General features: G+C 42.1%; 1 protein-coding gene across 8 annotated transcripts in view; it reads left to right on the top strand.

Annotated features, from left to right (window-relative positions):
* Nucleotides 1-25263, top strand: part of NF1 (neurofibromin 1) — a 1379374-nt gene that overhangs the window by 98333 nt on the left and 1255778 nt on the right. For all 8 annotated transcript variants that reach the window (XM_069226659.1, XM_069226655.1, XM_069226657.1 and 5 more), the window contains exon 2: nt 5306-5449. In XM_069226659.1, coding sequence (XP_069082760.1) covers nt 5306-5449 — 144 coding nt within the window. The remainder of the gene's footprint in view (nt 1-5305; nt 5450-25263) is intronic.

Below are 25263 nucleotides of genomic sequence, written 5' to 3'. Positions count from 1 at the left end.
CTGTGGTTGAATTGACATCTAATTACAGAGCAGCCCAACTTCTAGTCCTTAATGATTGGGCTGATGGTCCCACCGACTACCTTGCCTACTAACTGTAATATAGGGCTATGGGGAAACAGTCTTCACTACATTTAAGGGGCTACGATGCTGACACCCCCCTAGGCCCCTCACCCTGACAGTTCTAAATATTTGGAAATTAACACTCTGAGATATCCAGTGGGAGGGTAGACTGACAAGTGAAACTTCTCTGTGGCATGAAAATAGTCTACCACAAGCCCCAGAATTTGAGGTGTCAGAATTACAGGGTTTCCAAGAGTGTGACGCTCTTGCTGTTACTTCCTTGGGCAATGTTCTGGGTAGCTGTGGCATAAAATAATTTGACAAACTACAGAGTTTGTACTAGAACAATCTCACTTTTATAGATACATGTAGCTGTGACATGCCCTCTAACCTTACTTAACTGATGCTGCTAACTTGCTTGAGTATAACCCTCTTAAGGTAAAATGGACTAGGACCCCTCTTACAGAGAGTGGCTGTGTATACATTAACTATAACTTATGATACATTTCTCCATAGTGCCAGTTAAGTAAGGGAGATATTGGGCGATCGGACCATTTTAAGTGAGTAGTGGATCTGTTGACCCCTCTGGAATCTTCGATTACCCCTCAGTTCCATCTGATTCAAGGAAAACATGAGATGGCGTGGATGGACTGGCAGCGGTTTTGAGATGAGAAATAAAGATATCTAGTTACTCTATCAATCACTCAATAGCTTTATGAAAATGGGAGCTAAATGGTCTCCATATAATATAATGTGATATTGAGTATGGCGGGATGGGTTGGTGGGATTAACCGCGCTGATATATTAGCCTTTTGTCGCGGTTTTTCTTTCTCTCTGCAATTTGAACGTTATCTTTAAATATGAAAAATACATATATATATATATATATATATATATATATATATATATATATATATATATAGTCATTGTCAATTTATTGATCAGTTAGTTAAAACCATTACAAAATGAAGAATAAGAAAAACTGTGTGGGTTTAAAAGTAAAATGATAAAAAAAAACTAAACAAAAAATGGTTAAAATAGGCTACCTATTGTCTCCATTTGCGGCAAGGGGATTCTTACGCACAATTAGGACCCTTGTGTGCCTTGCTATGTGCCCCAGCTGCTTGGGCTAGGAGCCTCCTGAGAACTGTCGCATATTTTGCACATCTTGCCAGAGCCCAGGGCGCCGAGTGTGAAAAGCAAAGGTTGGATACCTTCATACAGGACCTTTCTCCCGGAGTCAAAGCTACTGGGATTATTAGCTGTCTTCTTTCGGCTGCTAGTTTGGGACAGCAGCATAGAAGGTGTAGCCAGCTTTCTTGATGGTAAGAGCAGAGCCTACAGGCGCTTTTTTGCCTGTGTACGGGCCAAGAAAGATTAAAGTCCTTAATTGGGAGAACTAATGTTCGCATATACAGGATTTGATGCTGAGTTCCTGCATTTATTGCTTCTGGTTGAGGGGCTCCGATCAAATAGTAATCATCTATCACAGGCACTGTTGTTGGTGATTTGGTTGTCAGTATATCGAGCTCTCTTGAGAGTTCCTTTGCCCTTCTGTTAATTGATGCTTTCCAAACACTGTAGGTCACTGTTGTCTGCCACCTGAATGGAGTTGCCGTTTCAAAGGTCTTCTGTGCTTTACTTAATTGCATGTGCCACGGGTTGCCAGGAGTTTTGAAAATCGTTCTCAAATGATGTTTTAGCGTGAGCAAATTGGCCTTCCTGAGACCGATGTAATATTTCAGGATGGCGGTTTGACAGTCTATCTGCTGTGACATTAGACCCATTTCCAGTCTGAGCCTGGTGCGACGGGTATACTTTGGTTGTTGTAAAAATTTTAAGTATACTCCGCAGTGAGCCTGTTCTATGGTGGATGCTAAGGACCCCAGGAATGTCAGGTAGCCATAATACACAGCAGGGAGTAATGTCGCCTTTGTTACTCAGTATTGGTGCAGCCGAGGCGCTTCTAAGTTGGTTATTCAATTTGGCAAGCCCGTATGTGATGACAGCAGCTTTATGTCTAATTGCACTTTTCTGTGCCCCTGCCGTGTTGTTTTCTGTGAACCACCCCCAAGTAGTTATATTTCCTAGCTGTGCGGATGATCTGGCTTCCCAATTGCCAGGTTGTGAGATTTTTGTTCTTGTACTTTCCAAATATAAGGACTTTAGTTTTTTTCCTGATTAACCTGCAACTGATTAGCCTTGTTGAAAATGTTCAGGGCTTTTAGGGCTCGCTGTAGTCCAGTTTTCATGCAGTCCATTATTACGATGTCATCAGCATACTGAATGATTTGGAGTCTTGTGGGGCCCATCTTCGGTAGGACCAAACTACTGGCTTTCAGCTATTTCTCTGCAGTATACAAGTTGAACAGTAGTGGGGCTTCTTTAGACCTTTGTTAGTTTCTATTTTCCATGATAATGACCCTGGCCTGGGAGGACCCGGACCCAAGTGTGGGAGTATAATGAGATGATGGCTTTTAAAAGATGTATGGGAATGCCCCATGATGACAGCTTCTTCCACAGAGTTTCACGATCAACCCAGCCGAAGGCTGCACTGCAGTCAACAAAGCAGCAAAATAGCGACTGATGGACGGTGTTAACTGCCTGGTGCTGTAAATATACAAGTGCCACAATGTTGTCCTCTGTTGAGGCCCCTGATCTGAAGCCAGATTGAAAGAATGGCTGGATTTGACACACTTCTTCCCAGGCTTCCAATTGGTCCAACAATAGTCCTGCGTACATTTTTGCCTCCACATCCAGGAGCGCAATTAATCAATAGTTTGCCGCTACTGAGCTGTCACCCTTTTTATAAATTGGGCACAGTATAGAACGTCTCCAGGATTCCGGGACATTGGTCAGATGATACGCGTTGTTAAAGATGTGTGACAGCCTCTCTGCCCAGTCCGATGGAGCACATTTAAACAGAGAAGAAGGTAGTCCGTTAGGTCCTGGCACTCCATCCTTCCTATTCCTCTTTATGACGTTCTCTGTCATACTAATGGAAAAAGTAGTCAAAACCATGGCTTTTGCGTCGTGTGGTGCGGCCAGGTGATCTGCTTCTCTTTTGCTGTTTCTTGGTCCTGGAAGAGGGATTATCGCTTTGAGGGGTGGATGGGCACTGAATCTTGTCCCGGCTATTGCTGCTGAAGTCTGATACTAGGTCGGTGATCGTATACAAAAATGTAACGTGGGAAACCCATGCTGACTCTGATACACCATTCTTTCTTGCCTTATGGCCGTTTCTTAACTTATTTACGTAGTCCCAGAAGCAGACGTGATTTGGGTCTTTTAAGAGCTGGAAAAAGGGTCCCCATTCCTTCCTATCTTATTCCCCCTTAAGCTCCCATATCTGTTTCTTCTGCTATTTGATACCTGTACCGCTGTGTCCGGGGTGTGGACTTTTGCTTGTGCCTACGTAGGGCTCTACGGAGAGCCCGCCTTGTCTTGAGCATGTTTTTATCCAGCTGTATTGGTATACTTCCTCTGAGAGGATGAGTAACATGCGTGCACCGTGAGTTACAGAGCAGCAGCATGTGGAGATCACCCACCGACTTCGTCTACCATTCAAGGTTTGGGTTTGATTCCCGAAACGAGGCTCTTAGCCATAGGATTATTTTGGAAGAATCCTCTGGTCTCCATTTGATTCTTCTCACCAGGTGCACTTGCTCTGTGTCCATTGAGGCCCCTACCACTGCGTACTGCTCGGCTGCTTGAACTTGTGATTCATTTATGCATTTCAGGGGATTGTGGTAGCTCTCTGCCCCCTTAGTGATTTCGTAGTGGCCGAGTCTCTGGTTAAGCTTTTCTGAGAGGTACATATAATCAACAGTTGATCCTCCCTTGAATGATGAGGGAAGGGGGCGCCCATTCCGATTTATCGTTCGCTCCTGTCGGGCTGACAATAGGCTGAAAGTTTTGTTTAAAAAAAAAAAAAAGGTTTTGTGTGTGTGTGTGTGTGTGTGTGTGTGTGTGTGTGTATATATATATATATATATATATATATATATATATATATATATATATATATATATTTTTTTTTTTTTGTTTTTGTAAGTTTTTTAAAATTATTTTTGGATAAGCGTTTTTTTGATAGTTTTAAGTGAGATGAGTCCATCATACATCGTAATAGATAAGCAACAGTATTCTGACCCTTGTCTTGTTCAGAACCACTGCCATTTTTCTTGTTTGAGCAGTCCTCTCCTACCCTCCTTGCCATATTTGTAAATCCCATTATCCAGCCCACCATTATTCAAATCCACAATGATGCGCACCCCAAAGACTCGCCAGTAGCTACCAGGTCCCATGTAGATTAATGCTCTAGGGTAACCTTTTCACTTGCTATTGGGTCACTGGCATCTGCTGCTGACTGGATGTCATGTATCCCCATTCCTCGACACCTGGGCAGCAGCAACTACAGGAAGGAGCGTAGGCTGCTATTCTATTCCAATTCTGTACTCTCTATTGTCAAGAACAGGAAATGTGGACATTAATATGGGTTTGGGGTTTCAGCCTGGCTATACATCTGTGGAATGGGAAATGTTTGTCAGTTGTGCTAGGAACACAAATTCCTACCATCGTCTCTGGGCATTTCCTAGAACTAGGTAATTGAAGCAATACATGGGCAGCATTTAGAATGTTGAATTGTTAATCTCTTCCTCATTTTGTCGAGTAACTATGCAATTCTAATGTTCAGGGAAGTCCATTCCCAGCTAGTGGGCTCATTACAGAGTCGTGCTACCCCTAGCCCAAGACTTGATAATCTGTATATAATGAGCGTGAAGTTACTTACCTGCCATAAGATACGTGTAGCCCATTTATTCTTGATTTAGTATAATTAAACGGAGCCTGTTTGTGTTTTTTTTGTCTTTCTACGAATGTAGTTTACTACAACATTTTTTCATGGAGCAAGTTCCCGAACTGACCAATCTGATTGTAGATTTTGATTTGAGACAACGCAACATAGTCTAAAAAACACAAACGTATCACGACCGAAGTAGTTTTTCCAGTACCATTTTAAACTCTGAATAGGGACTAGTTCGATGTTCTGTAGCCCGTCTTTAAATCATCACAGCTCAAACAAAACTGCCAACATGTTAAAACAAGTCTTTATTTTAAGCAGAGATGGAAACCAAACTTTGTGCTGCATAGCTTGTATGAGCTGAGTGTTTGTAATAATACTTTAAAAAAAAATTCTGTCTTCATTCACTTAACGTTGTATTCACCCTTTGATTGTTTTATTTTTCAGCTTCCAATAAGATCAGGACAGCAGAACACCCACACCAAAGTCAGCATGGAGCACAACAAGGAATGTCTTATAAACATTTCGAAGTACAAATTTTCCCTAGTTATAAGTGGCCTCACTACGATATTAAAGAGTGTCAACAATATGGTAAGTTTTCTCATTATTTTTATCGATCATTTTTGCAAACCTCCATCTGCTTATATGATCCCTAATGATGGTTTTATATTGTAGCATTTGTATAATACTGTGTAATCCAGCTAATGCCCCGAAGCACCTCAGAGTGGACAGTTCCACAGATTAAAAAGTCTTGGTCTGGGAGTAGATCTTTCTCCTTCCTGGCCCCCACTTATTGGCAGGCCCTTCCTGTTCATATTTGCCATTGCCTTGATCATTTTAATTCAGGGTGTTACTTAAAACTGAACTTTTAGTGGATTGTTTGTGACTGCTGCCTAATTGTTTGTCATCCCCCGCGACGAGGTACCCCTCTTTGGATGAGGCACGCGCAATATAAATAATAGTAACATAACATGAGCAGGACCCCGCCAATTTCAGGAAATGCTGAGATATAGGTTTCCAAAAAACAATTTAAGATATGTTATGGTCTAGATATTTCTTGGGAGTTCTAGATTTCCTCCCTCATGTTAGTGGTGTGGTAGTGCCCTTAATTGTAATTTTCAACACACGTGACTTAACAGTTTTGTTTTTTTGGTCTAATATTCAATACTTAATCGGTCAGCTGAGCACCACCTTGCCTCTGTTCAAAAATGTAAAATCTCATTGAAGGCTATTGTAAAAGATACTGGACTACGGAAATGTTATGGGGCTTCTAGAAACTACAGGGCGTCTCTGTGGTCCATGGGAGATCATTTTGCTACCATCACAAGTGAGTCACATTTTGCATAACTCGTGCTCATTGTTGACAGTCCGACCCTTAATGATAATGTTTGCATTAAGAAAGTGCGTCATTTGAGGACCATCATTAATAGTTAGATGCACTTTTTAGTACATGCCTAGTAGCGACAATGTACCTACGTGTTGTCACATATTGAGGACAAATGCTATTAAATTTAATGTATTGGGCTTCAAGAAATGCCAAATTGGTGAATCATGCTACCGCTTTTTAGATTCGTTCCATGTTCCATAACATGTGAATAAAACTTGTTGGACACAAACTGTAGAAAAACGAACTCACTGGAAAAAAAAAAAGTGCATAACTATGACGGGGCAGTTCACCTTAAAGGAGAGAGGAGACCGTTAACAAAATTTCCACTGTAGAACACAGACACATAACAGGGGAAGAACTGCTCATTACATGGAATCCAAAAGTCTCATTTTAACTATCCCTTTTTGCCTTGTTAAGTTTGCCCTTTCGTTTTTGGGTCTTTTTTTTTTTTGTAATCATCTGTTATTAACAATGCAGCTGCATGTCGAGTAGCCAAAGAAAATAACAGAAATAAACACAAATACAATGTTGGCCCCATACTAAAACTTGGAGAACTCCCTTCTTCCATCTTTGGAAATTCATACCCTGGTCATGGATTTGGGAAATTACATAATCTTCTCCAGGAAAGTATGAAGAGCATATCAGAAAGGAGGAGGAAAAGCTAAATGGTAAGGCAAATGCTTAAAGGAAGGATCAAGAGGTAATGTTACCACATTTACAAGCTTCCATGTCCAAAATGTGTGTCCCAAGATGTGAAGCACTTTCAGTTGAGCTTGATTCCCAAAGGGGTCTTCAGTACGCAACCCCATAAATTCTTTGTAAACTTTCAGGAGCAGTCTCCTATTATTCTGGGTTTCTACTTATAAAATCTGGAAGTAGTACCACTTGCTTTCCATCAGTATGCAGTCCTGCTTTTATTAGGCATCTCTCCAAATCTGAGTATCCAAGCACTGTAATGAGTGTACCACCGTTGGGTTACATAGGAAGAGCCTATAGGCTGTTCTTGCAAGGGAGATCAGAGGAAGAAAGATTTTCCACAAGGTACTGCATTGGCTCAGTAAAATTATCCAGTGACCCAATTGGCGTTAACCTAGAACCCTAACTTTAGTATCCCTCCTCACATTGTCCAATATTTCAGCTCTGTTCTAGATGCAGAAGAGGTACTGATGCACCTTGCTGGAATGTCAGTAAACATTGAAGATCCTTATCCCCCAGGTCAGCTTAACTGTTGGCCTCCATAATAGCTATGACAGTTCTTTCCATGTTGTCAAATTTCCTACTGATGCCTATTAAAGACTCTGGCATTTCCAGCTAGCTCTTGAAAAATTCCACTCTAATTAATTCCCTGTCATTCAACTCAGCAGACTTTTTTCTCCTGTTTCGGGGCTGAAAATCGGCCCATTTCCCCATGACGATTTCTTGTCCACCATTTCTACCTTCCTATACCATCCCTCCACTCTCACTATGTAGTCAGTTGTAATAAAAAGTCTGCTAGAAGAAGCTGCACTCACTTGGGGAATGGTTCGAAGCTCCTCGCCTTCTCACCACTGCCAGAGTTCAACTGGTTTGTGATTTCGTTGTTGGCCTCGGGTAAGTCCACAATCACCATCTTTTGCAAAGGGAATGGCAAGCACTCCAGATCACTCAGAGCAGCAGTTACCAGCATGTCTCTCTCCAATCCTGCCTGGGTTAACAGCATGTCCTCAGAATAGTGCACATTATCTTGCTTACTGCTTCGTGAACATGGATGAACACTGCTGTACCTCACAGCAATAGTCCTCATCACATGGTCACCACAAAAAGAAACCAGCTGGTTTTCCAGAGTCTTGCACTATGAGTGCAGCGCATCCCATGGCTAGAAGAATTTCTCAAACCAAAAGATCTATATCTATAATTCACTAACCTCACTTCCAGCTCCACCAGAGTTTAAATCTGTTTGAGAACTTAAGGGCAGATATTTTTCTCTGTGAATCAGTACTCACTTGAGAATCATTCTCTTTCCCCACTTACTTGGCATTGGCTGTAGTTGTTGTTGTCTGATATTCCATTACCATCTGTCTTGAGGGCAACAATTTCAGAAGTCTGGAAGGTTGAGGAAGCCTAGGTGCAGTTGCAGGAGGAAGAATGACAGACGATTTGTGGGAATATGTGCCTATTACACAGCCCATTCTTGTTTATTGTAGAGTTCCTCTAAATTACCAAATCAATGTCAAAATAGTCTCCAAATGGGTACTACGTTATACAAAGTGAAGGTTTGGTGACATCATAAGTACTGACTACTTTGACTTAGTATGCCTTCTTTTAGCACCCCTTTTGGGAAGGCTCCAGTCAACACCACTTGCATGAGGAATAAATCTTGACCATTTACTCTCTTTGATGATTTGAAAGCTGCTGTGTTTCCAGTAGCTCTTTGATCCTTTCTCACCTTCTGCATATCCTTCCAATTTGTAAACCTCCACTGATGTTCATTGAGGATCAGTAGACAATTCCACAGTGGTGCCTCTATGGAGGGGTACAAGGGCACCCTCCTCCTAATTCCCCTCCCCCCCCACAACTCTGATTTTCACTTTGGCCGTAGAACCACTTGCATATTTTCTTAGAGTTTCATCAGCAGCATGAACTCTATGTAGGTGGGCAACACCTTGTAAAATCTCTTTATACCAATGACATGGTGTTGAATGTACTGAAACCTCAGGTACATTTAGCCTCTGTTCTCAGACTGGGATAAGTCTGAAATATTTCCTTTTGACGGATGACACTCGGAGGTTTAAGCCAGAGCACGTGCTAAAATGGAGCACTTAAGGAGGTGAAATACTTAAATATTTGTGTCAGACACAGCTGAATTAATGAGATGGAACTATACATCTCCCACTCTCAATGATGAGTGGATTTCACTAACTAAACTGATAGTAGTACCACAATTTCTTGATCTGTTTGCCAACATCCCTATACGGGTATACGGGTACAGATTTCCTTGTTAGTCAGCTACATCAACTCCTGTTTACACTAGAGTTGGGTGAGGGACAACCATGTATCCAATGGTTGACACTCACTAGATCAATGAAGGTGGGAGGCCTGGTGATACTCTATCTCTACCTATACCTATATTACCTGGTCATGCAGGCACACTGCAAAATATTGGTGTCCTCTCTAACATGTACAAGTATTGAAAGCATACTACCACATCCTTGTTTCCTATTGGCAAAGATATGCAGGCACTGCAAGACCTCTTTTGACAACATTGATGTGATTGTGATAACATGCTGGGCATGATGAAAACTGACCTTCAGAGAAGATCCTGAAATATGTTGTGATAATGATGCTGGAGGCATGTTTCCTGAAAGCATCGTTCATAAGCCTGCATGATTATAAAGTAAAGAGAGGCAATACGCTGCTAGCCATATTGTTTTAGTATAGGCTACGATCGGCTGCAAAGGCTGCATTTGCTAGTTTCCGTGCTCCCCATTGTATTCAATTTAACTTCCAAATTGCTTCAGAAGAGCGAACTAGATAAATCAGTCTTTGTTGTTATTTTTGTATTCAGAGACCCCCTCTAAAGTTCAAACAGGATTGGGAAGCGAATTTGGGTAAAAAACCAAAATAAATCCCTGATAGACGTTGGACATATTGCTGTGCACACATTAAGGCAGTGCAGTTTAACTATACGCTCAAAAGGATTCAGTTCAAGTACATACACCACCTTTATTATACCCCAGAACGGATAGCCAAATTCACACACAATGCCCTAATTGAATGTAAATGGTGTGGGTTGATAAAGGCAGCACTTCTCCATGTGGTGTGTTCCTGTCCTAAGGTAGCTAGCTACTGAACTCAGATATTTGCATCGCTAAGCACTGTGGTGGAGGGCCCTGATCACCCATTACATCTGTTGGCATTGCTTGGCTGCACCAATGATACTCCTAAGATAGCACAGTGTTTTGTATCAATGAGCCCGATATTGGCCAAATGACGGTTATCCATCACCTGGATGCACACAAATTCTCCTAAGATAGGATATTTGCCTTGTGTGCTGTAGGGACCACTTAGAAATGTTTGCTACCTGGCCACAATACTTTGGGAGCCACTTAGAACTTCCCTTACAAAACACTTTGTTGCCAACTTAGTTTAGACTACCCTGGTATAGCATTACGGTAGTCTCACAACGTGATGAGACTGTATATGCTTATGTTTTACTGTATTTGCTCTTGTTTATATCTGAGCTTATATACATTGTTCTTATTATCATAGGTCTATGAATTTTAACTGTAGAAATATGCCTCTTCAATGTCACTATTCAAAGCTGTATTTTGAGGGAAACGAACTAAATGAAAAAAACTAAATAGCCAATAGTGTTCTACGTCCTGCTTCATCCGCTCTGCTTTGATTTGATTATTATCTGAAAGCCCTCTTTAGTTAGAATCAGTGGTATTTGCTATTGCTACATCAATTACCAGCAGGCTTTGCACATGTCCTCTGCAGGTCGGTCACTGATGCCTCTTCGCAATACTTCATTATGGACCCACAACACATTGCTGAAATCTTTATTTTTATAGAGATCCTTCCACAGCACTTTGTTGTGTTCCTCCTCCGTTGTACATGGCCCTTTGCTTGTTATGCTGTGTTTAGCCTCTTGGCTAAATTGTCCACATTCTGAAGATGGGTCAGAGATGGCATCATGGGCTTTTCTCCTTTTAGGAGCTTAGATTCTCTTCTTCAGTTTAAAGAATTCCTGTATTGTACTTTCTCTTAATGGTATTCTATTGCAGAATAAATGTTTGTTTTGACTATCACCTTCCCTGTCAATGCCTTGTTGGGAATGGTTACTTCTGTGATGTTTCTATTTGGCCTTCAAGTTGGATAGGTTTATTTTTCAGCGCACCCTCTTTTTCATTTTTGCTGCCATTCATCCAGCGTATGCATCAATGAGCGTTCAGATTTTCACTAACCTTGGAACATCAATCTTGCAAGTCCATAATCTTGGAACATCAAACTTGCAAGTTGTGTCTACTTCATCTCTCCTTCTCAGCACCTCCTACAGTTTGCTTTAAAGGCAATAAGAAGTGCCTAGTGTGCAACACAGTTTCAGTTGTGCTGTCTCCCATACTCCTCTCCACAGTCTTGCATGCTCGCTCCTGTAGTTTGTGTGCCAGGCTGCTACTCTGCACTGGGCACTAATGAACGAGCTAATCCTTTGTTTGAAGCTCTTGTAATGTCTTTAAATAACGTGAATCAAACAGGCAGATTCAAGGCTGTGTCAACATATGCTTAGCACCATATCCCTGAGGTCCTGGACACTTCTGTTTTACACTTTTACACGACCACTCAAGCAAGGCCCATCCATGTTGCTCCTGGAAGTGTATCTTCAGACTGAAATCTAAAAACTAGTTGAGTTGTTATGAGCCACTTCAGCTGATGGCCTTGAAGTATTCTCAATGGGTATTTTTGTTATGAAATCTTAACTGTGAGGTATATCAAGTAAAAAAAAAAAAAAAAAGAGAACTGCAAAGTCACTTGCGATTTATGATAATTAGTACTCTCAAATTTTCAGTGGGATTCATTACTTAGTAAATTGCCAAAGTCTAAGAAACATGTCGTTTTTATGCTGTTGTTGTTGTATTAGGAAACCTCATGGCTAATTACAGCAGTCTAGGTTTTCCGGATTTACACTCTGAGTTTGTGTTTTTCTCTGGAGGAGAATGCAGAAACTAATCATGGCCACTATTATGTAAACTTGGAGCTGAAGTTATGTGGCCTAGTCAAAGGTTTTCTGCGGGGTTGTAGTCTAGGGTTACCTAGGTCAGTTCTTTGTCTTGAGGTTGTGGGAAAGATTAAAGATATCTGGAAGGTTCAGATCTCCTTGATGACTAAAAGATGTTTTGTTCTGTGCAAGAAAGATGAAACATTATTACATCCATATGTGTGTGTTGGCCATGCATTCAGAGATTGCCCATTAGTTAATGATGAACCCCACTTACCCACCATGCTCAGGTTATTTTTTGGAGATGGATGTGGCTTTCAACAACATGCATCTGGAATGTTAACTTGTTCAGTTGATTTAACTGCTTGTTGATACACTTGTAACCGAAGAGGAGAGCATACGCTGGGGTATGCTGTAAGCAGTGTGCAGTTGATTTGACTTGTATAGTTGAACATCAAAGTGGAAGAAGTGGTAAAGTGTTATCCATGTGTTAGTGTTTTAAAGAAGGGTGGAATAGGTTGTCTGTGTCGTGTGCCCCTGAAATGCCAGTAATGCTGAGGATTGCTGTTTTGCCATGATTTAAAAGGCTAGTGGTCTTACTGCACCCTGCCTCTCCCTGTCAAGGAACGTTGCCTCCAATCACATGTGCAGCATTAAGTGTGATTGCTAGTAGTTAATGAGATTTGTAAGTTTTAGGGATTGCAGAATTTGATTTAAGTCTTTTTTTTTTTTTTAAATCGTTTTACTGATGGAGTGGCATGGGTTGGTTGCCAGTTTACAAACTCAGCAGTGTAGATTCTAATTGTTTTAAATAGTGGGTTTACCCATGCTTGTTTGAGAGTCTTGGGGATGAGAGGTCATTAGACATTTGCATGTATAGACAGAGGACAAGGATATATATGGATGGATGCCTTAGACTAGATAGGCGACTTTAAGATGGCGCATGAGCATTGGGAGACTGATACCTGGGATGAGCTAGCTCAGTGACATTCACAATGAAAGTTTGAAGTTCTTCACATATATTTACAAATCATTTTATCGATATGTTAGTACATGCATGAAGAATCAGAGGACAGCACACATTTGTCATGTGCACATCACAGTTATGTAATATTTGTTGGTAAGATCATGTATCATTTTGGTACTTATTTTGATACAGGGTATTGTTAATGAGAATTTCCAAACAATTGTTGCATTCCAAACTTCCGAAATTGCTCTGGAGTGCATTGAAAACGACTTTGAGGTACTTTTAACTAAATGAACTTGAATTCAAATCATGATTTGGAACATCTGTATTGAGATCTGCAGTACTTAACTCCATATTTTAGTCAGTGAAATTGAATTTAAGAACAAATGAAAGAGAGCAGTATGGAGTAAACAAACTGAGTAGGAAACTATAGAGATACCTGTCGGAGAGAGTGATGCTGGGATGGATGGATTCTGCAATTTGTTTCTAGGAGGTTGAAATGCATTTTGGATTGAGTGTAAGCATTTAACCTCTTGTATACTTTTAGTACACTTCTTATGATTTAAAGCAATTTCATTTGTTGTTTGCAGTGTCTTTTAAAAATTCTTGCTCGCCAGTGGTCATTTTTGCCTTTTTCTCCCTCCTTTTTCTGTTTGAGAGCAGTGACCAACTACTGTATTATTACACTTTGGTTTCTTTATCTGTTGCTGTGATGGACTATTTTTGTTATTTCTTTGGTGCTTCCCTTTCACTGTGGGTGTTTTAGGCTGCTAGTTGCCTGCGTTTTATTACATCATTCTGTTCCTCCCATCTCCTCCCTTGTCGCTGACATTTGTTTTGGTTTTATTCGAGTGCTGTCCTCGTTTACATCTGGCTCCTAAAAAAATCTTATTTTACAAAAGAAAAACCCAGTCGTTTAGCTCACTGCTCACAAAAGCCACAGTATGCCCATTGTGGTAGAATGTAGCTAAACCTAGAAGCAATGATGTGACACTTGCTTAGCCTCACATCGCTTCTCAAGTCTCTTTCTACAGGGCCCCTCTGCCAGCATTCACAACATTGCTCACAGGGCATTGCTTATCTCCTTTATTGCGGCCATACATCTTTGCAGGCTGCTCTGCTCGTTGAAATGAGAGGCAAGAATGCTTGCAAGATATTTCATTCTGTTAAAATGAAAATAAAATACTTTTCCAGCCTTATTTTCCAATTTGTGTTCAGACATTTACACATTGCGAGGTAGTGCAGTCATCGTGTCTCTCCTCAAGGGCTTGTGATTTCTAATGCTCCATCAGCCTTTTACAGCGCAGTGTGTTGCAAATTTAGCAAACCACGACATACATTTAATATGGTTGATTCTGCATCAGTATATTCCAAATTATATATATATATATATATATGGTGCCTTGTCGCCAGCTGGCACTCTGTGCACATTTCGTGCTCTGTTTTTTTATTCCTAAGCCCAGATTGATTTATAGTATTAAACACACAATTGCACGTATAGCATTGTTTTTACATGGGATTTATATGATATATGTGCTATAAAATGTATGTGCCTTACTGGCCTTTCAGTAATAGCAGATCCTTATATATAACTGGCAGAAGTATTATCCCCGCTTACATTTCACTCATTTTGACTTGCTTTACTGACCCTTGTCAAACGCATCACCACACAATTCAAAGCCACACAGTTCTACAACACTCAACATAATTCCAGTCCACACAATTCCACTCCGCACCACATAATTCCACACCAAACCACATAATTCCACTCCACGACACACAATTCCTCTGCACGACAAACAATTCCACTACACACCACATACATCCAATACACACCACAAAATTCCACATCATAATTTAATGCCATGCTACATAAATCCCCTTCACGCCACTCCACAACACATACCACTCCCCATAATTACACTCCTGACACACAATCCCTACCAACATAATTCCACTACACACAATACCACATAATTTCTTTCCACATAATTCCAGTACAAATGGCTCCACTCAGCGCCACACAATTAAAGCACACACAATTCCTTTTCCAAAACATTTTTGCCCATAACTCACCATGTGGTGGTCCTAGGACAGTGGGACCACGAATATTTTCAGCACGACTCACTCTGTCTAGGGCATCTGTGGGTCCCCATATTAGGTTGCGGGGGTGCAAAATAATAAACCCCCCCCAGGGCATAGTTTGTGTTTTAAGGGCCTTGTTTGTAATATTATTCTAATAGGCCTGAAAATGCGTAGTGCAAATGCACTATCCCCCCTAGTGGCTAAATATATGCTCACAGTACATTACGTTCTGCCATTCTGTTTTTGTGTGGTTATGCCCTTTAGGGGCAGACTATATGGTTACATGACCATATTTCTTACAAATGTTATTATTATTAGTGGTGCCCTCTGGTGGCTGTTCTGAGCATTATAGTCAAGATACTACAATATTCGCTGCACTTGGAAACTCACCCCATAATGCTTTGTGGGGCATTCCTTTTACAAAACATTTTTGCCCATAACTCACCAAACGATGTGCTCTTTCAGGTCATCTAGGTCATCTCTGGGTCCCCACACTAGATCGGGGGACCGCAAAATAATAATATTAAAAAATATAATAAATAATGGCAATACTTTCATTTTTTGCTGAAGATAGAGGAAGAAGGTAAATATAAGTGCTTTAGTTATATGTAGGGCCACAGGTATTAGTTCCGAATCAACGGTTGGCATATGTGGAGTCAAAACGAACTCCAACCATTGTGAAGCATTTGAAGACAAAGAAAGCTTTACTGAAAAGTCCAAGCATTATTGGTCAAGAAACTACGAATAAAGACATAGAAAAAGGTACTACACTACTACTCAATATTAAGTTACGCATTGCCTGGAGTGATAACGCTAAAGGAGGCCAAAAACAGGTACAGAAAAGTATGGTAACTAACAGAATGATTGGTATCTGAGCACATAGTAGTCACTCTTACCTCAGCCTCAGCGGCAGGCGAGGAGACCCAAGAAGGAGCAAAGGGGTGGTGCTTACATAGCTGTTCGATCCCTGAAGTGGCACATCAAAGCTGCTGACTGGCAGCTCAGCACAGCTCAAAAGGTCTTCAGGAAGTAAAGGGCTCCAACGGGAACCAAGAAAAAGACCGCAGCTCCATAGATTGCTAAAGACGACTGAGAAGCCAGCTCATCACAAGACGTAAGATGATGTGCGTAAACCAATTCATCAAGATCACCAGATGGTGTCGGCGAGAGCTCCAGCCGCAGTATTAGCAAACCCTGTGAACAGCAACAATGCTGCCTCATTCTTGAAACTTCTACCACCTTTCGATACTGCCAAAAAGCAGAATATTGACGACAGATGAGAATCTTGCTGGTGATGGTGTAGAAAGTCAGATAGAAAATGCCGCGAATTGATGAAGTTACGTACGAAAACGCATTGAATCTCAAGTTCAATCCAGTGCCGAATGTAGATTATGAAAGGAACATTGTCAAGCACGAACGACAAAGAATCAGTAAAACCATAGATTAATTTGTTGAGAGACTGGATATGCTTATAAAACACTGTAGATTCAATATGTTTAATGATGAAGAAGCAATGCATCTCAGAGTTACTGATGAATGCTTGTCAGATTCATTCAGACTGCGAATGCTGAGATGAACTCTTAGTCTGGAATGAGTTTGTTGCTGCCAGAGCTGAACAGCATGCAGATTGACTAGTCACTGACATGATGCTAGAGGTGCCAAAAGTTAGTCAGTCATGAACATTTAAAGGTAAGCAAAAACACAAAAGTACACAAGGTGATGTCTCCACTGAAAAGGAAGTTGTTTCAGATGTTGTCATTTCCACACACAGGTAAATGTCCAGCCATTGGACAGTTATGTAAAGGCTGTGGTAAAGAGAGTCATTTTCTGCAGGTTTGCAAGGCGAAAGAAAATGCAAGTGTGTCATGGTATGAAGACAAAATGGCTCACCAAACCTTCCAGAAGCGACCTTCGATGCACGCCCACAAGGCCAAGCAACATCAGGTGAAACAAATCAACACCCAACGAAGTCGATTGTCTTCTAAATCATCGTCAAAAAGCTCTTCACCACCTGTATCAAGTGACAGTGCAGAAGATGATTGTGTAATGTTGATGTTTACCTCAGAAAGGTGTGCACATGTTGGAATGGCAGCATGTGGGAGGAAATACCAGTCAAAGAAAAGTAAACATGAAAAAGCACCCAAGTCATTCAAACATTGTCCAAAAATGACGCTGAAAATAAATGATTGTGCAATACCTTTTATCCTCGACAGTGGTGCGTGGATAAATTATATGCGCGAAGAGAGATAAATTAATTATCTCCATTGCCACAGTTGCCGCCATCAAGGACAAAAGTGTACACATGGGCTGTACTGACGCCTTTGAAAAGTAAAGATTAATTTAAGCAAATATGAAGCACAGGAAGACAGGAGTGTACGTGCCCATTCACGTACTTCAAGGTAACGCGTCAAATGCCTGTACTCAGTTTCAGCATAGCTGCTGACATGGGACCGATCTCAGTGAACTACAACAGGAATGCTCATCACGAAGTAGTAAGTCAATTACCTTCATTAGTTCATGGGCTAGGAAAACTCAAAACTATGAAAGTACAATTACATGTCAATGATGATGCTCATCCTGTTGCTCTGCGACATGGAATTGCATTTTGTGTACAAGAAGCTGTTGAAAAGGAACTTGAATCATTGCTTAAACATGATATCACGGAGCGTTCTACTGTCCATTGCCATGGGTTTCTCCCATAATGGTGCTACCCAAAAAAGGACAGTAAAGGAGCTGTGGATATGTGTCTGGCGAACAAGGCTATTGAAAGTGAACGACATTCAGTTCTGCACATTGCTGACATAACACAATTGTTGCCTCCACTGGCCCCAGCCAGATCAGGTCTTCCAGCTATATGGGGCCTTGCAGCAGGAGCCGCTCACTGGTGTCTTTGTGCCATTGAGTGCATAAACTTCAGTTGCCCTCCCACTGCGCAGGACCTGCCTGGGCTTAGGGCCCCCCTCCGTTTATTCTTTGAAGCACAGGTACTGTGTGACCCCTGGTTTTGTGCTACCTATTACTCTCTTCAGGCTATTGACTCACTGCCCTTGCATGCTGGCCCACCAGATTAAGAACGGATCCACGGGAAGTGATGGACAAAAGAAAGGCGACGAAGGAGAACCTGGGGTGGAGGGGGGGAGAAGTGCATGAAAAACACAAAGAAGTTGGGCGATAATAATGTGCTTGCCCGTAATGATAATCTTTTGGCGGACTGCGAAGAAATTTTAGATCAGTCTGCTGTTGCGTTTTGTAAGAGTCCTACCTGGAGCCTAGCGCCTCACGTGGTGACAAATAAACAGGAAAGTATATCTAATATGTTTAACAAAGCTAGGGATCGGGCTTGGTGCAAAGGCAATCTAACATCTTGTAGTTCTATAATTCCATCCTCAAGCCATGACTCTCTAAATGGTATGACCATATTGTCTCCTGATCATCCTATCCTCTCCATCAATCGCGTTCTACCACTTCAAAGCCTTCATGACAATTCTACATTACAATGTCCTTCAGAAGTCTTTGCTCAAGATGGGGAGGGGCACTTATCTATTCATATGGTTAATCTTTCAACTACTTACTACTGCCAAATTGCCCAGTTGCATTCATGGACAAAGGCCAGAAATAGAGGCCCTCAAGTCCACAATTGGAGTTCTTGTGGTGTTCGTGGGGCGCCTCGTCGAAGTAAGGGTGGGGAAATTCTAGGAGAGCACTACAAAATCCTCCATGGTTAAGGTTCAAGCTACTACTACTACCGACCCCCAACCTGCTTCTGCAGGTCACTCTGCTGCACATACAGGTCCAACTTTTGAAAACATAAGCTCAAGGGCTCCAGTTAGTACTCGCTCTGATGGACACTTTAAATCTGTGAGCACACTTGCCCTAGTCGAAATTGCCCCTAGCTATCCACCCAGTAGAGGTCTTAGCACCCGGCTGGTCAGCACCTAAGGACGGCTGGCACTTTCACTGACCATATGACAACCGCAATATCAATTCTTCATCTTGTACAATCTTTATGATCAATGTACCAAAGCCCAATTCACAGGTAGGGGCAGAAGGGGAGGTTTCATTGATAAGCAAGGCAATACACTGGATTTGTCACAATAGAGGGTGCCTTTCGGTAATTAGAAAAGATATCCTGAGGTCTAAATGACCTATTTCCCTGAGTTCTCCCTTTAATTGTATAGAACTCCTTTTAGCTAATGACAGTTAGCTGAAGGCTTCGTGGCTTTGGATCAAAGAACCAATCTGTCTTGAGGGTCCTCAGTCCAATTTAAGCTCAATCTGACACATGTTCTTCGAGCTCTCCCCCTTTCTTGTTCTCAAGATGATGGTTCTGTTCTTAATAAGATAAATTGACTTCAGCGGTGGATAGTCAACCAGCAAATAGCCTGCCCTCTTTTTCCCCACTCAGTCTCATCGTAGTATCTGTAGTGGTCTGTTCAATCTGGGCGATATATGCAACTCTATTGATTCCATAGTATGCTCTAAAGCTGCTGGCCCAGATGGCATCCCGGGTGATCTTTTTGTGCATGAGAAAAAAAAATGTGCCCAGTATATCTTACTGTTATCTAATGGAATTGCTACGGGAGCATCAATTCATGAGTACTGGAAGGGAGCAGAAGTGATACCCCCATACAAGTAAGGCGATAGGTCCTTAGCCGGCAACTTAATGCCCATAAGCCTCATAGACTCAATTCAGAAGGTGTTTTGCTGTGCTTTCTTATCAAAAATCCATGATAGGATAAATGAAAACAATATTTTGTCTCCATATCAGGCTGGCTTTTGGAATCAAATGAGTACCATTGATCAGGCTTTTTGTTTTTTGCTTCTGTATTGGAAAGTAGTGATGATTGGGAAAGGGGAGTCTTTATGTACCATTTATAGACCTAAAGTCTGCTTTTGATTTGGTTCCCAGAGGTAAACTCCGAGAAGTGTTTTGCGATATGGGAATGCCATCAGCAATTTTGGCTTTAGTTGTCTGCCTTCACAAAGCCAATTTTGCTAGAGTATGTTGGGGGAGCAAGGCCAGCTCACTGATCCCATTAAGGTTACTAGGGGCGTACAGCAGGGGTGTGTACTGGCCCAAACTCTTTTCCCTGTACCTAAACCATGTTGTTCAGTTTCTTTACTCCCAGCCTTTAGATGTTCCAGTTCTCGGCAAAGATAGAATTGTGACACTCCTATTTGCATGATATCCTGTTAGTGTCCAAAACCCCAAGGGGACTCCAATTGTTACTTAATCGCTTTGAAGAATGTGGTACATCAAGAGGGCTAGAAAGTAATGCAGCAAAAACTAAGTTCATGGAGATTAACCCACACAAGACTTATAGGGGGAACCCTTCCTTGGGTGGAGTGAAGTTAGAACAAGTTAACACTTTTGAATATCTTGGTATCAAACTGTCCGACAGAATGTCCTGGAAAACACACATCAATTCTATGTCTTTGAAGTTTAGACAATTGGTTGGTGTTTTTATTGAGGGAGCACCACTTACCCGCAAGCAGACCTATAGCCTCAGCGCTTCAAATCTATGGTGCAAAACCTGTTAGCACAGCACTCTATGAGGCGGAAATATGGGGATTTGAGGATCTTGAGGACCATGCCCTCATTGAACATATGTTCCTGAGGAAACTTGTCTCTCTGCCCCCTAGTACTCCACTACTCCCCTTACACTTTGATGTGGCCCGAAAACCAGTGGTTGGCACAGCCAACTTAAGACCACTGCTGTTCTGGAGGAGAATTATGGCATCACCAGAACTGTCCTCCTATGCCAATGCTTTTATGGAAGTCTGCTTTTTAGACAGCTCCAAAAAGATGTCTTGGATAAGCTCATTGAAGATATCACTGTCCGCCATTGGGTTGCGAGAGGCATGGAACTGTCCCCATTCTGGGCCTCTACCCTTTATAGAAAGGGTAATGTCATGCTACTGTGAGTGGGTGTCACAGACTGCGTCTTCCCCTTCCTTTGTAGGATGACTAACTAGTGCGTTTATGGACTTCAAATACACTAGGTTTATGGAGTCCTACATTGACTGTATTACCAATCCGAGCGATAGAAAGCTCTATGTGCAGTTTCGATTCAGCTACCTTCCCCTTAACTCAATAACATCTAGATGACAGAATAGATCTTCCTCCACCTCACAACGCCCCAGTTGCAGAGCAAGTTTGGAGTCAATTGCTCATGTTCTCTTTGCTTTTCTATCTTATGCTTCTCTTTACACTAAATGGTTAGCTCCAACTTGTAATCGTCTGGGGACTCACAAGTATTATATAACCTTGAGGATCTTAAATTCTGACTGCAGTTTACCTATTGCTATCTCAGTCGCTCAGTTCCTTGGGGGCATGTGGCGTATTAGAAGGAAGCTAGTCAAGGCTTCAATCAATCAATAAATTTGTTGAGCGCGCTACTCACCCGGTACGGCCTTAAGGCGCTGGGGTGGGGTGGGTGCTACTGCTCGAAGAGCCAGGTCTTGAGGCACTTCCTGAAGGTCAGGAGGTCCTGGGTCTTGAGTAGGTTGGTGGGGAGGGAGTTCTAGGTTTTGGCGGCGAGGTGGGAGAAGGATCTGTGGCCGGTTGTGGTACGGTAAATGCGAGGGACTGTTGCTAGGGCGAGGTCGGCGGAGCAGAGCTGCCGTGTCAGGGTGTGGAAGTTGAGTCGATCGTTGAGGTAGGCCGGTCCGGTGTCATGGAGGGCTTTGTGAGAGTGGATTAGGATTTTGAAGATGATCCTTTTGTTGACGTGTAGCCAGTGTAGGGCTCTGAGGTGGGCGGAGATGTGTTCGTGGCCAGGGAGGTTGAGGATGAGATGTGCTGAGGCGTTCTGGATGCGCTGGAGTTTTTTCTGGAGCTTGGCCGATGATCCTGCGTAGAGGGCGTTTCCATAGTCCAGTCTGCTGCTAATGAGGGCGTGGGTGACCGTTCTTCTGGTTTCCACAGGAATCCACCTGAAAGTCTTGTGGAGCATACGAAGGGTGTTGAAGTATGAGGGCGAGATGGCATTGACTTGCTGGGCCATGGAAAGTGAAGAGTCTAGTATGAAGCCGAGATTGCGTGGGTGGTGGGTGTTGGGTGTTGGGATGATGATCTTGTTTTTTTCTGAGTTCAGCTTGAGGTGGCTTGCTGTCATCCAGTTGGCGATGGCGAGAAGTCCGGTGTGGAGGTTGTTCTTGGTGGTTGCGGGGTTCCTCGTGAGGGAGAGGATGAGCTGGGTGTCATCAGCGTAGGAAATGATGTTGAGGCCGTGGGGTCGGATATTGAAGAGGGTGGGGCTGAGTGAAGATCCCTGGGGGACTCCGCATATGTTCTTGGTGGCCTTTGACCGGAACGGTGGGAGGCAAACTCTTTGTGTTCTTTCGGAGAGGAAACAGGTGAGCCTGTCCAGGGCTCTGTGACGAATTCCGCCGTCGAAGAGGCGTTTGCGAAGGGTTTGGTGACATATGGTGTCGAAGGCTGCGGAAAGGTCGAGAAGGATGAGGGCAACGGTTTCACTTTTGTCTAGCCTGGTCCTGATGTCGTCTGTGCCGGCGATGAGGGTGGTCTCGGTGTTGTGGTTTTTTAGGAATCCAGACTGGGAGACGTTGAGTAGGCTGTTGTCCTCCAGGAAGCGGGAAAGTTGGTTGTTGACTATCTTCTCTATGACCTTCGCGGGGAAGGGGAATAGGGAGATAGGGAGATAAGGCTTCCTATTTACCAAATCCTTCTCAGTGTGTTTTTACTTTTTTCTTTTTTAAGTTTTTATTGGAATATCCTTTTATGTAGTTTTCTATTTATTGCTGTTTGCCAGAATTTTATGGCATTGGATGCCAAAATAAAGTATTTATGATGACAATACAATTGAAGGGTGCAAAAGTCTTCTCTCGCCTTGACTTGAATAAAGGATGTCATCATTTAGAACTCTGAGAGAATTGCAGGTACATTACAAACTTTTCTACACATATTGCTTTAATCCGACACAAAAGACTAAGGGCCTGGTTGTGGAGTGGCGTGAAGGGGTTACTCCATCACAAACATGACATATATCCTGTCTGCTGTATTACAACTACCTTAGGCTATAATGGAATTGTAATACGGCGGATGGCATATCCGTCACATTTGTGACTGAGTAAGCCCCACCCCCAAACTCTAAATCAGGCCCTAGGTTTTGGTGTGACAGCAGCTACTGAGATTTTTCAAGATGTCATTAGATGTATTATACAACTTGTTGTAAGTGCTTTCAACTGTTTCAATGGCATGTTGGTTTTTGGAGCTACACAAAAAGACCATGACAAAGCATTAAGGCAAATGTGTAATTTGCTCATTGATGCAGATTTAACACTAAATGCAGAGGAAATGTGAATTCAACAAGACAAAGCTAAAGCTGTTTGGTCCTATCTTTTCTGAAGGGGGCATGACACCTAATCCAGCTAAAGTACAAGCATTGTCAACTGCCAGTCCCTCACAAGATCTTTCCAGGTTACGTTCATTCCTCTGCACGGCTAGCTATTGTTCTAGATATATACAAGACTTTGCCACTGTGAGTGCTCCATTAAGAGAATTGACAAAAACAAAAGTGTAATTTTAACGGTCACATGAATGTAAGTAAATTTTTTACAGAATTTTGAAAACACTACTGAAATGGCATATTTTGATCCAAAGTTACATGCTCAAGTTGTTGTTGATGCTAGCCCATTACGGTTAGACGCTATCCTTGCACAACACAGTGGACAGCCAAACGCTCATAGACATATTGTGGCCTATGCAAGTAAAAGTTTGTCACACTGTGCATACTCCCAACCTGAAAAAGAAGGTTTAGCAGTGTGTGGGCTTGTGAATATTTCCATGTGTTCCTGTACTGGAAAACTTTCACGCTTGTGACAGATTATCAAGCATTGCTGACTATCTTTGGCAATCCAAAGGCCGAAATGCCTCCACAAATAGAATGTTTGCATCTACGATTACAAGAGTACCACTACACAACTGTGCATCATCAGGGAAGGATAAAAGCCCTGCTGACTACTTCTCAAGAGTATCTATACAGTGTCAAGGTACTCAATCTAAGACAGCCTAAGCCTCATTGTGAAATCCAACACACCAGCTGCCATTTTGTTGTCATTCCAGAGAGTCAGCAAGTTATTGAAATGGCCCACAAAGGACATCATGGAATTGTTGCCACTAAATGAGCTCTCCAAGATAGTCTGGTTTCCTCATATTGATGAATGAGTTGATCAAGAATTGAAAACCTGTCATCCATGTAACTGCCTGTCAGTAAAAACTACTCAACATTTGAACATGTTGAAGTTACCAAAGCATGCCTGGGAATGAATTGCTATTGACTTTTTCGGTCCATTTGACCATGGACATCACTTGATGGTAATTGTGGACGAATACTCTTGCTTCTCATTAGTTGAAGATGTCTTGTCTATCACTCAGGAAAGAGTCATTGAGAGATTACATGGCATCTTTGCGACTTGGGTCATTCCTACGATTTTGAAGTGACAATGGCCCACCATTTAATAGCAGAAGATTCACAGACTTCCTCAGTCTGCTTAATGTGAAGCATCAGATGAGCACACGTCTTTGGCCTTAGACTAACTGCTATGTTTTATTAGTGCACTAAAGAAACTTGGTCAGTGTGCCACGCTAGAGAAGCTCAACCTGAAGTCTGTCTTGAATTCCACAATACGAGCCTACTGTTCTACCCCCTCACTCGACCACAGGTGAAAGCCTTGTAACGTTGCAACGTTGATGTTCAAGAGACCCACAACGACCAAGTTGCCTCAGTGGACCAACACTAGATTGAAAACTGATATAGAGACTTGTGCAACAGATTTGAGTCAAACAGAAAATAAAGGCCTGTGTCGCCTAACGGAAGCATGCAAATAACACTATCTTCACCCAAGGATATTGAATGCTTGTTCGTCCGCCACAACGAATTAAGTCTGATTCTTCTTTTGATGCCGAGCCATTTCATGTTGTAACTTGTAAAGGGTACATGGTGACTGCCGAACTTCCAGGAAAATCTATTATGCGAGATTCCTCGAACTTCAGACTTGTGGTTCAATGCTTATCAGACTCTGTCAATGTAGAGACTGGCTCAGAGAGAAGACTTGAGAACCCCAGACTGCCATTGCTCCTGCATCACTGAATCAGATCATGGACTCTGTGCCTACTGATTTCCAGTTTCCAAAGACGCAATCTGGATGAGTTATCAAAGCGCCAAGAAGGGTTATTGAAGAGTTATGACGTCTATATATTGTTAAAAAATGTTTTTATTTTTTATTTAACCAAGGGGGAGATG

Source organism: Pleurodeles waltl, chromosome 3_2 (genome assembly GCF_031143425.1).
Source record: "Pleurodeles waltl isolate 20211129_DDA chromosome 3_2, aPleWal1.hap1.20221129, whole genome shotgun sequence".
Classification (NCBI taxonomy): domain Eukaryota; kingdom Metazoa; phylum Chordata; class Amphibia; order Caudata; family Salamandridae; genus Pleurodeles; species Pleurodeles waltl.
The sequence above is the reverse complement of the archived record's forward strand: the minus strand, read 5'-3'. Positions and strand labels throughout refer to the sequence as shown.